The sequence below is a fragment of the Myotis nattereri genome, assembly GCF_964212035.1.
Source record: "Myotis nattereri genome assembly, chromosome: 3".
NCBI classification, from domain to species: Eukaryota; Metazoa; Chordata; class Mammalia; order Chiroptera; family Vespertilionidae; genus Myotis; species Myotis nattereri.
The window spans coordinates 29077466-29091339 of NC_138077.1; the positions used below are offsets into that span (position 1 = coordinate 29077466).

General features: G+C 38.1%; 1 protein-coding gene across 2 annotated transcripts in view; it reads left to right on the forward strand.

The window, feature by feature from the left end:
- Positions 1 to 13874, forward strand: part of SERPINI1 (serpin family I member 1) — an 80745-nt gene that overhangs the window by 45771 nt on the left and 21100 nt on the right. For both annotated transcript variants that reach the window (XM_081085919.1, XM_081085920.1), the window contains exons 2-5: positions 5516 to 5783; positions 6750 to 6980; positions 8889 to 9083; positions 11169 to 11373. In XM_081085919.1, the coding sequence (XP_080942045.1) occupies positions 5534 to 5783; positions 6750 to 6980; positions 8889 to 9083; positions 11169 to 11373 (881 nt within the window). In that variant the 5' untranslated portion in view covers positions 5516 to 5533. The remainder of the gene's footprint in view (positions 1 to 5515; positions 5784 to 6749; positions 6981 to 8888; positions 9084 to 11168; positions 11374 to 13874) is intronic.

The window sequence follows — 13874 nt, forward strand, 5'->3', positions numbered from 1 at the left end:
CAGCTGCAAAAGAACACCTTTTTTTCTCAACTCACAATTTGAAACAATTTTTATATCAAATAACTGAGTTCCCCAAAACAAAGCAAATTGCATTTATGAATAATCCATCTCTATAAATAAGGATACTAGGGGAGTTTTAAAAAGACCATCTTTTTATTGTGCTATCTTTTAGTTTTATGACTCCTCAGACCTCATTTACAAGATTTACTTCCTGACCTGTTTCAATGAAGTGTTTTCTAAAGCAGTATGCATGCACACAATGCCCACAACCTACCCTACCATGGGCAACGGAGAGGAGAAATGCAAGAATTAATGGCAGTTTATTTACAGTGTAGCTATTTCTGCCTTTTCTAGCACAACAGCACTGTCTCCTATTCTAGGATCTGCAGATCCTTGTTTTTATGCAAAGGCATTTTATACAGAAGCTTGAAAATAATGAATCTACAAAATAATGCTCTAAGTGAAAGTAACTCATTTTGGAGTGTGTTATTATGATTAATAGTGGAGCTCTGGCATTTTGTAGACTAATGTTAATACAGCAACATTTGGGTAGCACCTTTTGTGATTTTTCAAGGTGGTGCACTTGTTTGTTAATGCATCCCATGTCCAGCCATTGAATTATGCCAGCATTACTGACAGTGCCACTTTGTCAGGCTGGAAAGATGGTCTCAGACTCAATAAGGAAACACTTTATCAAAAGGAATAAAAAATGGAAATGAGCTACTACCTTTGGGCTCAGATTAAATTAGCCTCGGGAATTTAGAAGCAACAGCTACTCTTGCTGTTCTTTCTAATGCAGCATTGTGGATCTTTATATCTCATACTCTATTAATTCAGTAAATATTTATTTGGCAACTACTATATGTAATGCATTAGGTGCTTATTCTGATTATCTGATTATCTTAAGATATACAAAATGAGTGTATTTCCATTTGTGCCTTCATAAAGTGTAGGAAAAGAAATGATGCATGTACGGAATTATCTGTAATAAGAGAAAGTAGCAGTATGTGCTATGGTAGAGAGACAATGTGCCAAGATTTCAGAGGGGGGCGGAGCGGGGGGAATTGTTTTAACTGAAGAACCAGAAGGATATGGTTCTTCACCTGGAGGCTCTGCATGTGTTGTGTTGAAGAGGGCACTAAGCTGGAATTCAGAGGATGGCTGAGAGCATCAGGAGAGGGAAATTCTGGGATATGTACTGCAAAAAGATATCTGGGTAGGATTGCAGGATTCATAAAGGGGAGTTGTAGGGAGAAAGTCATGCAGGATCACAGTGCAGGCTATATTTGAGACTAAAGAGTGTGAGCTTTAGTCTACACGCATGAGAGAGATCCTGAGATTTTATTAATATAGGAATCCATGTTCATAACAGTACATCAGACAATTCACCTGGAGGCTATGCATGTGTTGTGTTGAAGAGGGCAGTAAGCTGGAATTCAGAGGTTGGCTGAGAGCTATTGGTGGAGTCCTTGAAAATGCATTAAAGGGAAGAACTGTCACTATGGCCATGGGAATGGCCACAGGATGATGGACAGGAGGGGAGACAGGATTGCAGTATGGAATAAGTGTTGACAGTTTATTGAACATAAGGGGAAATGAGATGGAGAGGAGACAAGGATTTTGATGTTTTAAGAGAGAGAAAATAAGAATGGGTTTGACTGATGACAGAGTCCTATTTGTGCCACCTTGAATTTGAAGTGCTGGCAAGACTAAATATATCAAGAGCAATTTGCAATGCACATCAGAAATTAAGATAAAAATAAAGCCAGAGCTAGAATGTTACATACTTGGGAATAACATGATTGGATAATAGTATAAGTATCTTTGTTTTGAGAGTTCACCAGTGGGAGTGAGAAGAACATTGCAGAGAGGAGGCCAGGAATAGGTATGTGGAGAACGACTACGCTTAGAAGGTGTAAGGAGGGAAGGAAATATTTCCCTCTGCCCTGGGAGAAAAGAAAAGACTCAGAGTAGTCAGAGGCAGCGGAAGTGAGGGGGCTAGGGATTAGGGATGAGATAGGTGGTATCAGAAAGTTTGGACTAGGAGAGCAGAGGTTGTTTTGCTTGCACACTGGGAATTTTACCTTCAAAAGGAGGAGAGATCATTTAGTTATGGATAATCTATGTGTTTTCAGAGCAGAGTGCTTTAGGACTTTACTAAGGAGTTTCCTGACATGACAAACTCCCACCATTCACAGCCATAGTGTTCCTGGTTTCCTTAGCAGAACATGTAAATCTGTGGCCCGCTGCTCACTGCTCTGGGAAGAGCCCTCTCAACAACCTATGGATGCTCTTTCCAGGATTCCTCTAGCAGCCCAAACATGAATTAGTGATTGGGGTATCTTTCTGGTAGTAAGAGAATACTATCAAGCTCAGCTGGCATGGCTCAGAGATTGAGTGTCGACCTATGAACCAGGAGGTCATAGTTCAATTCCCGGTCAGGGCACATGCCTGGGTTTCAGGCTCAGTCCCTGGTATGGGGTCTGCAGGAGGCAGCCAATCAATGATTCTTTCTCATAATTGATGTTTCTATCTCTCTCTCCCGCTCCCTTCCTCTCTGAAATCAATAAAAATACTTATTTTTAAAAATGGGGTTGGGGGGAGCAGAAACTTGGAATCTCTCAGTCAAAGAGAACTGACATCTAAAACTACTAATAAACCGTAAATGTGAAGGACTTACAAATTAAACAGGCAGTTCTCTAACATGGAAATTTAAAAGCTTACAGGACTGATTAGAAAGCTCTGACTCAAACATCTGTTGAAAACACACTGCTCTTAAGTTAAATGTATGTGCACTCTCTTCACTGAGTAATGGGGACTATTAAAATTTCATACTAATTGAAAAACAATTTTCCAAATGTGTTTGCTCAACATCACTTTAGATGTTGTTTTAATGATGGTTAAAATACACACACACACACACACACACACACACACACACACGAGGCCCAGTGCACAAATTCGTGCATGGGGGTGGTCCCTCAGCCTCACCAGTGATTGGGGCCTGCCACCCAGGGGTGAGGGACTGCAGGAGGTTGGCTATGGGAGCACATTGACCACCAGGGAGCATCTTCCACGTTGAGCGTCTACCCCCTGGTGGTCAGTGCGTGTCATAGCGACTGGTCATTTGGTTGTTTGGTCATTTGGTCGTTCAGTTGCTTAGGCTTTTATATAGAGAGATTAGAGGCCTGGCACATGACATTTGTGCATGGGTATGGTCCCTAGGCCTGACCTGTGATCAGGGCGATCTTCCCCAGCTGTTGCCCCCGCCGCCATGCCCCCACCCCCCCGGTTCCCTATTCACCATCTGGCCGATTAGAGCCTGCTGGCCTGGGGGAGGGGCTGAGAGGTTGGCCATTCCCACCCACTCACTGGCCCTGCCACCACCCACCCCCCCATTCCCCATTCCCTATCGGGTGATCGGAGCCTGCTGGCCTGGGGGAGAGACCGAGAGGTTGGCCATCCCACCCACTTGCTGGCCCCGTCCCCCGATGCCAGTTGCCCTATATGTGTGGGGCAACCAGTGGAGCAGAGGCCTTGGCCTGGCGCCGCCCATGTCCACCACCACCCACTCCTGGTTCCCCATTCCCCATCGGGCGATCGGAGCCTGCTGGCCAGGGGAAGGGATCGAGAGGTTGGCCAGCAGGCTTCGATCGGGTGATCAGGGCCTACGGGCTGGGGCAGCTCCTGCATTGAGTGTCTGCCCCCTGGTGGTCAGTGTGCATCATCCCACCCTTCGGTCAATTTGCATATTACCCTTTTATTATATAAGATAATAAGTAAGCAGCTTAATTGTTCCAATAAGCAGTTTAGCTTTCAGAGAACTATGGAAACAACGTGTGAGGCTACAAGGAAATCATATCCCCAGTGTGTGCCAGTCTTTTGGAACACTGATGTGCTGAGAGGCAAAAATATTATTCAGAGATTGGGCACTGACACTGCTTTCTTTTCTTTTCCCAAGAGAAATTGGTCAAGAACCAGATGAGCGTCCTAGCCTGTTTGGCTCAGTGGATAGAGAATCGGCCCATGGACTGAAGTGTCCTGGGTTCGATTCCAGTCAAGGGCACATACCTTGGTTGCAGGTTCCTCGGCCCTGGTTGGGTGTGTGCAGGAGGCAACCATTTGATGTGTCTTTTTCACATCCATGTTTCTCACTGTCCCTCCCCCTCTCTTTCACTAAATTAAATAAATAAATAAATAAATAAATAAATAAATGGAAAAATATCCTCAGGTGAGGAATAACAAAACAAACAACAACAAAAAGAACCAGATAAGCTTGATATTTAGAAATATTCATATAAGTAGAACCACCGGTTTGTTGGTATAAGCTGACATGGTAACATTGTCCTGAGTATAAAAAGGACAGTGTTGCCCTAACCGGTTTGGCTTAGTGGATAGAGCATTGGCCTGTGGACTGAAGGGTCCCAGGTTCGATTCCAGCCAAGGGCACATGCTTAGTTTGTGGGCTCGATCCCCAGTAGGGGACATGCTGGAGGCAGCCAATCGATAATTCTCTCTCATTATTGATGTTTCTCTCTCTCTCTCTCTCTCTCTCTCTCTCTCTCTCTCTCTCTCTCTCTCTGTCTCTCTCTCTCTCTCTCTCTCTCTCTCTCTCTCTCTCCTTTTCCCTTCCTCTCTGAAATCAATAAAGAATTTTTTTTTTTTAAAAAAAGGAGGTTCTTCTCTCTCTGAGATTTTCACTGGGAGCAGCAGCCTCATAGGGAACGAACGTGTAAGAGAAAAAGCAAACAAGGATGTGCTAAATCTGCCTTTTCTCTGGGTTACCACTTTACCACTTCCTGTGGGTTCAGCAGCTGGGCTGAATAAATGGGCCCATGGCAGGTGTGTGTCTGATCTCTTCCCACCACTTGGCAACCCAGCTGCATGGTGCATTGCTTTTAAAAATTATAGTGAATGAGTCAAGTGGCATTTCCAAATGCCTAACTTCACAAGTTCATCTTAAACCCTTTCATATCTTTTGGTTTTCATTATAGTTGTCCTGGATCTAGGTTGTGTTGTGTAAGTTAGAGTAAACTGTTTCAAAATTATGATCAAAATACATATGTTGAGGCTATGAAACATGAATTGATTACCTCCAACAAACACAACCTATCATTACTTGTATATGTATCTATACATAATCTTAACCCATGAAGGTGGGGGCCAGAGTCATCTTGTTTCTGAGGGTATCCGCAGAACTTAGCAATGTTATTCATTCAATTGACTATTAATTGACTTTTCAAAAACAGGACCTTCTTTATAGAGAACAGACTGACAACTGTCAGAGGAAAGCGGAGATTGTGGTGCTGGATATAAAAGGTGAAGGGATTAAGCAAAACAAAAGGGGGGGTCATTCCAAAATATCCTTTAATGGGGCTTTTGTTATAGGGATATTAATACTGTATATGTTTAAAAACTTTGGGTTTGCTTTACAACTTTGCTAAAAAAGAATTCCTATATATAGATCTCTCTTTATTTTCCTGAGATAATTAATATGTAAATTACTCTTCTCCAGGATTGAAGCTCTTCCAACATGGCTTTCCTTGGGCTCTTCTCTTTGCTGCTTCTGCAAAGTTTGGCCGTAGGGACCACTTTCCCTGATGAAACCATTGCTGAGTTCTCGGTGACTATGTATAATCACCTTCGAGCCACTGGGGAAGATGAAAATATTCTTTTCTCTCCATTGAGCGTCACCCTTGCTATGGGAATGATGGAACTGGGGGCCCAAGGGTCTACCCTGAAAGAAATCCGTCATTCAATGGAATATGACAGGCTGAAACACGGTGAGTATGCTTAGGTTTGATTTCTCAGGAAGGTTTAACTTTAACTTTTAGCTCAGTTGTGTTGCCTTATGCCGGAGACAGCAGTATTTCACACAGCAAGAAAATATTCTCATTGATATGGTATGGCTAGGAGAAACTTTAGGAAACTCAAGAAAGGAGTTAATTCTGGGTTCCATTCCTGGCTGAGTTAATTAAAAGAAATTATGTATTAATAATAATAATAATATTTAAATAAATCTTATTGTGATAAACAAAAGCAAGTATGGTTCTTGCTCTGAATTTTAAGTCTAGATGGAGAGACATATGTAATCAATTATCATATAAGTAAATGATACTTTACAACTGTGATGAGTGCTACAAAGAAAAGAAACATGATTCTCTAAGAATATCAGATTTTTTTTTGCTTAAAATCATGTTTTCATTATTATAAGACTTATATATAGTAAAAAATTTGTAGCCAAAAGGTATTTTGTAACCAGTTTGACATGATATATGATTTCTATTTTAATGTTTCTAATATACATGTAAATTAACTCATTAAAAAGTTAAGAACTAAAACAATTTATAAAAGATTTTCTAGTTATAAGGTTTAAAAAAAGTCTAGTAAAAGTAAATTTAAAGGAATAATTTTTAAGCTAGAAAATTAAACTTAATTCTTATTTCTGATCAACATAAGACTAATTTAATGAAAGTAACCTAAGTACTTTGAAAGTAAACAACCAAAAAATCTTTACTTGATAGATTCTACCAAGATATCGATTAAAATGAAAAATAATATCAGTTGATAACACTAAAGTTCAAAACTGTTAATTTGAACATCTAGAAATCACAGAAATATTGTACTTCCTTACCATGTCAATGTGGAGAATAAGCGAGTGCTTTTCCCCTGGGTCGTTAGCTGTGTTTTTACTGCCCGTACATTCTCTGCTTGTCCCACTATTAAACTTACCCTATGTCATTTTGCAGGTGAAGAATTTTCTTTCTTGAAGGATTTTTCTAACATGGTCACTGCTGAAAAGAGCCAGTATGTGCTGAAAATTGCCAGTTCCCTCTTTGTGCAAAATGAATTTCACATCAATGATGAATTTTTGCAAATGATGAAAAAATATTTTAATGCGGAAGTAAATCATGTGGACTTCGGTCAAAATATTGCCGTGGCCAACCACATCAATAAGTGGGTGGAGAATAACACAAATAGTATGTCATTTGCTTCTTTTCTTTCTCAAATAGCTTAGTTTTGACTCTCTCCTTAGTCTTGAAATTATTTCTCTCCTCATTCCTTTTCTATTTTGTATATTACATAGAATTTAGTTAAGTATCTAATAATTATTCTACATAGATTGAAGTCTTTTTAGAAGCACTGCTTATGAATACACATTTGAGAAGTAAGTATAGTCTTTTGCCATGCCTAGAATTTTGATGCTGATAGATTAACACTCGCCAGTTGATGGGTTTTTCCTGTGTAGTAATCTTGGCTATGGTATGGAACTTTGCTTGAGCTATTTAATACATTAGATACTGATTGGAATGGCAGTTGGTGGTGGCTATCTTATGATTAAAATAAAATAAGAGAGTTAAAAGTCAGAGTTTAAAGATTTTTTTGTTGGCTTCACAAGACTTGATTGGTAATCAAAAAATTGTATAAGATTCCTTTAAAAAAGAGCAGCCCACTTTAAGCACAAATAAATGGAGAGAAATTAGAAAGAGATGTATGAATTTAAAATTTTATTTTTAATTCATGTATTCTAAATGTATTTCAGTTTTCCAAATGTTTCATATCTTATAATTCTATTTTTTAATTTTACCATAAAAATGAAATTAGAATCTAAAAAATGAGACCAAATTTAACATAGTTTTACTACAGCTGTTCATTAAATTAATTCATATTGTCAAACTCCCCAAGTAATGTTAATCTATTAAATTTTATGTTGAAACAGCAACAAAAAACCCTGATGACATGTGCTATTCCTACCAATCCCCCAAAACTGAAGCACCTTCATAAGCTCAGAAGTACAATAGTTAATAAAATGAGAGATTACAGAGCAAAAGTTGGTCCTATGTTTTTCACTATGATACTACTTTTTCTCTATGACTACTCTCACTAAGATCACTCTTTCAACTATGAGATTAAAATGTAAGAAAAAGAAATTTATGTTGTTTTTTTAACATTCAAAGAATAAATCAAAGATATTAATCTACCTGGAATAGATAAAATTATTAAAAGCTGTTTGTTTCCAAACTCTTTTTGTTTGTTTGTTAACCCTCACTTGAGGATATTTTTTCCATTAATTTTTAGAGAGAGTGGAAGAGATGGGGAGAAACAGAGAGAGAAATATCTATGTGAGGGAGACACATCTTTTGTTTGCCTCCCACACATGCCCCCACAAAGCCAGGGATCGAGCCTGCAACCTAGGTATGTGCCCTTGACCAGAATCAAACCTGTTACCCTTCAGTCCAATGGCTGACGCTCTATCCATTGAGCCAAACTGGCTAGGGCTCCAAACTCTTTTTAAACACTTATCAACAAAGACCCAGTGTCTTTCAAAATAGATTCAGAAAGGAATATATGTGATAGAAAAATAAAGCATCACAAGTTAAATTGGCTTTCACTTATCTGTTTTTACCTAGTCAAAGCAGTTGTTATATTTGGTAGAAAGATATCCAATGTACACGGGGGCATGGTTGAATTGAATGACATTTTAATCATATACAATGTTCAAGAATAAACCTGGCATCATTTGTTGAGTGCTTACTCTGTACTGAGTGTTACATGCATCATTGCAACTAGAAAGGGTTGAAGCCTGAGATTCTTCTGCAAGTAGTTCTGCAGTTGGTGCAAGTATCTACACTTGTGTTATTTTAGGTGGTGTGTCTATTTTAGATGCCCTTAAGCTATAATTGTGTGTGTGTGTGTGTGTGTGTGTGTGTGTGTGTGTGTGTAACATTTTTCTTTTGAAAGTAAGGTATTTTTAAAGTTTATTTTAAGTTTAGTAATGGTATAGAGTTTTTCTGAATCACTCTATTGGATGGTAATTTGATAATCTTTGGTCCCCTTTCATCTTCTAATTTAATATTAATTTTCATCCATTTATTTTTCCTGAATAGGTCTGTTGAAAGATTTGGTATCCCCAAGAGATTTTGATGCTGTCACTCATCTGGCCCTCATCAATGCTGTCTATTTCAAGGGTAACTGGAAGTCACAATTTAGACCTGAAAATACTAGAACCTTTTCCTTCACTAAAGATGATGAAAGTGAAGTCCAAATTCCAATGATGTACCAACAAGGAGAATTTTATTATGGTATGACATTTTGGCTTTTATTTCTCTCTTTTTGAGGTATATCAACAAATTTCTTTTTTAAAATATGTTTTTATTTATTTTAGAGAGAGATGAAGGGAGAGAGAGAAAGAGAGAAAGAAACAGTGACCAGTTTCCTCCCATAAGCACCCAGACCGGGGATCAAACCCAAAACCTGGGCATGTACCCTGAAGAGGAATCGAACCAGTGACCTTTTGGTGCAAAGGACGGTGCTCAATCAACTGAGCCACACTGGCCAGGACTTGACAAATTTAAAAAAATGAACATGAAATATTTAGTACTTAAATTTCTTGTCAATTTAATTTAAGCTAAATTTTCTTAGCTCCATTTTCCAAGCCTCTAATTAGATCCTGAGTGAATACTATGAATACTAGAGGCCCAGTGCACAAAATTCATGCACCCTCTCCAATCTGGGACCCCTTGGGGGATGTCCGACTGCCGGTTTAGGGCCGATCCCTGTGTGGGCAGTCGGACAGCCCCCTCACAATCTGGGACTGCTGGCTCCCAACTGCTCCCTGCCTGCCAGCCTGATCAGCCCTTAAGCACTCCCCTGTGAGCCTGATTGACACCTAACTGCTTCCCTGCTGGCCCGATGGCCCCCAACTGTCCTCCCCTGCCAGCCCAGCCACCGCCAACTGCCCTCCCCTGCTGGCCTGGTCTCCCCTAACTGCCCTCCCCTGTAGGCCTGGTCACCCCCAACTGCCCTCCCCTGCGGGCCATCTTGTGGCGGCCATCTTGTGCCCACATAGGGGCAGCCATCATGTGGGAGGGTGTGATGGTCAATTTGCATATTACCTCTTTATTATATAGGATTATGTGTAATGACAGCTTTTCAATGTTTCATCAATTTATAAATTTGATCACACCTACAAAGTGACTTTGATCACGTAAAAATACTAGAATATGACTATTCAGTTACTACAAAAAGTCATAGGCTTTGGGGTGGTTTTCAGTGATCCATATGTTCCACCCAGCTCTCGATTTGACGCCTTACAACTTTTTGAATTACAAGCATTCTTTTGAAATTTTGCTTTCACAGCTGTGTATGTATGGCAGACAAAACTATTCATAGTTTCATTTATTAAATGTCTATAATTTATGATATAATTCAATATTCTTGCATTATTTTCAAAGATGTTTCATTAGACTTTTTAGAAATTTGGGGTGTGAATCCTTCCTATGCCCTACATTAAGCTGTAAGAGTTTGTTGTTATAATAATGTAATTGTAAGCTAAGTATATGTTATAACTACTAGCTTATTTTATTTACAAATACATTGCAAAAAAGTATTATAATCACAGTTAATCAAATTAACAGTAAAAACAAGAAAGGAAAATACCCATTTATTTGAGAATTGAAATGATTAATGTGAAGTTTAAGAGCCCTAGATCAATTATAGGAAAATATTCACAACAAAAGCGTTACATTTTTTGAAAAATGGGGACAATTTTAAAGTTGTGACAGGACCATTTGTTTTAAAGACTACCTGAGCTTTTTATGAAAGCCTCGTCAATTTAGTTAAGTTTATAGAACACAAAGCCAATTATCTAATTTACCTAATTACATAATCTGAAGGTCACAATCACTACCTATACACTATATAGCTATTGTAGAAAGGAACGGATTTTATTATGGCTATGCTACCTTTGCCTCAAAACGTTTAGTTGTAGTATTAATAGAGTACCAGGTATTACATGGTCAATTTTTCCCTATTTAATAATCAGGCAGATATTGGTAAATGTGGTATAGGATTCAGGACTTTCTAACCAGAAACATTTCATTGTTTCTAATAATATCCTTTAAATCTATATTCATTTGAAGTCCCATTTTAAAATATAAACTAAGTCTAGAGAACATGTTGTGACAAATGTGAGCTAATTCTGTGGATTCTAAAATAAATAAATTCTGCAGGATGTAGGATTCACTTGAATTTCAAGATCTGTTTTTAAGTAAACCTTTTTCTCAGATGCCTAAATCTCTTATATTTTTTTAAAAAGTTGTAACAAATTTAAACCTTTTATTTCGGCTTTGACATGGGCCTTTTTATCACATTTCTTTTCTTTTTAGGGGAATTTAGTGATGGCTCCAATGAAGCTGGTGGTATCTACCAAGTCCTAGAAATTCCATATGAGGGAGATGAGATCAGTATGATGCTGGTGTTGTCCAGACAGGAAGTTCCACTGGCCACTCTGGAGCCACTGCTCAAAGCGCAGCTGATTGAAGAATGGGCGAACTCTGTGAAGAAGCAGAAGGTGGAAGTGTACCTGCCCAGGTGAGAGGCTCCTGTGTGACTCCCCCTGAGAGCATGGAGGGAGGGAGAGCAACGAAGATTCCGACCTAGGGAAACTCTCGCCATTACTTTTGAATTTTAAGTCTTGTGTTACTCTCCTCCTCCTGTTACTCGTCCTATTCTGTCCTCTCTCATCCTCCTGTTACTCCTCCTCCTCTGTTCTTCCTCCTCCTCTTCTCCTTCTTCCTCTAATTATTCTCCTTCTTCTCCTTTTTTCAAAGTATTCTTTAATTCTCATGTTGTCCTGCTCAGAGACACAGGCTCACTTATTGATTTAGTCAATACTATTTACCAACACCTAGTTTCAGATATGAGTCAATATTCTTGGCTTCATTGTAAAAGTTTTTTCCAATAGATTGTCTCTGAATATAATTTACAGTGACAGTCTTCTGTATTTCATTAATATTTAAATTTGATTATAGCTGGAAAAATGATCTCTGACATTGTTGGCAAAAGAACAAACAAGTCCCTGTGCTAGGTGCCAAGATACAACCACAAGTAAGCAGGAAGAAGCTTAGTATTCCCCCCGTGGCCAAAAGAATAAGGTCCATGCAGGGCCTAGCTGTTCTTACACCATTTTCTTCCTCAGCCCTACCTCTGGCCACCAGCACAGCAAACATTTGGTAGCATGTACTGTCTGTGTGCCACAGGCATCATGCTCTTCTCATGTCTCTGGGTCTCTATGTGTATTTTTTGTATTGACCTAAAATGCCCTCTTTACATTGCTTTGCCAGATTTATATACTTAAGCTTTAGGGTACAGCTCTGGCAACAGTTTTAGGAAGCCTTCCATGAACCCTCTGATAAGCACTTGACCCTCACTTTGGCCTCACTCATGCATATTCCCATTGTGACAAGACATTTATGTTACCACCCCACAATGAGATTACCCTTTTGTAAGTCTTACTTTACTTCTGTAAGTTCTTCTACAGTCAGATCTCTCCCCCATGATAGAAGTGTGTTTGCAAAACAAAACCCAGCTGAAGATATTTATTCTGTCCTTGAATACCTTAAAACCTAGCAAGGGTGTGAGACCAGTGAACACAAACAAATTTATAAGCAAAAATAGTGTGTAAATTCTGGATTAGAAAACAAGACATACAACAGGAAAACAAGATAAACAACAGGAAAAAATATACGTCTGTGTGTATGTGGAAGTACAGTTCTAACATTCATTCCATATTAAAAAAATTATACAAATATAATTAATTAATATGAACATTAAAGATGATAAGTAAGATATTAGTATTAAAATTTAATTACTAAACATTCATATTCTAATTTTAGGAATTATTTAAAAGTTATTCTTATACTATTTGTAATACTTTAAACAATAAAAAAATGTAAAAATAGTTACATCTTATATAAATGCTTATTTTTCAAAAAACTTAGCTGATGTTTGTTTATGTATATGGAGATTATTTGGAACTGTAGACAGTTTTGCCTAGAAAGTGTTACATATCCATAATCTGTAACCATACATAATAAATAGCCATACATTTCTTAGTCCACACATAAAAATTAAGGTATTCACACTCCAAATATTTATTTAGTTTTGGCTAAAATATTAAATTTGCATAGCTTTCCATGAGAACACTTTTACTACTATGCAGCAAGTTTCCACTATGTCTATGCTCAGGGAGATAGAGGTAGCCAGTGACTATCTAACAAATAAAGCTAAGGCCATGTAATATATATATACATATATATTACATGTGTGTATGTGTGTGTGCATATGTATGTATATTTATATAATTGATGTATACATACTGAATATATAAACAATATATCTTAACTCTAAAAGAATTTACTTTTAAGCATTATTAACTAAATTTAAATATCTAAATCAGATCTAAAATCTCATCCAGAGACTTTTATTATTAATCTTATATTTTTCCTTGAATTTTATAATGAATTTCTTTTTTATTTCCATTGCTTTTATTGGTTTTTAGAGAGAGAGGAAGGGGAGGCATGGAAACATCCATGAGATAGAAACATCATCAATCAGCTGTCTCTTGCACACCCCCTACTGGGGATGGAGCCCTCAACCCAGACATGTGCTCTGACTGGGAGTCACACCCATGACCTTTTGGTTCATGGGTCCATGCTCAACCGCTGAGTCACACCAGCTGGGCATGAATTCCTTTTGATAATATGCGAAAATCAGTACAGTGTTAATGCTCTCCTTATTGAATTTTATGCATTAAGTGCAGCATCCCTAAATGCTTAATTCTGTGAGGATGCAAAGTTACTTAGGAGTACTGTAGCAGAATTGCAAATGAATGCTTAAGTATCACTTGTTCTAATTCAACCATATTCACTAGAAAATGTGATTTTCAGGTCCTATCCACTGAGAAACTGAATGTGGGTGCAGAAGAAAATTAATTTTTCATATTCTAAGATACACTCTTCAGTTATGAAATAGTTTAGCTTGCTTCCTCATATTAATGCTTGTTACTAAACTAGGCACAGCTGATTACCATG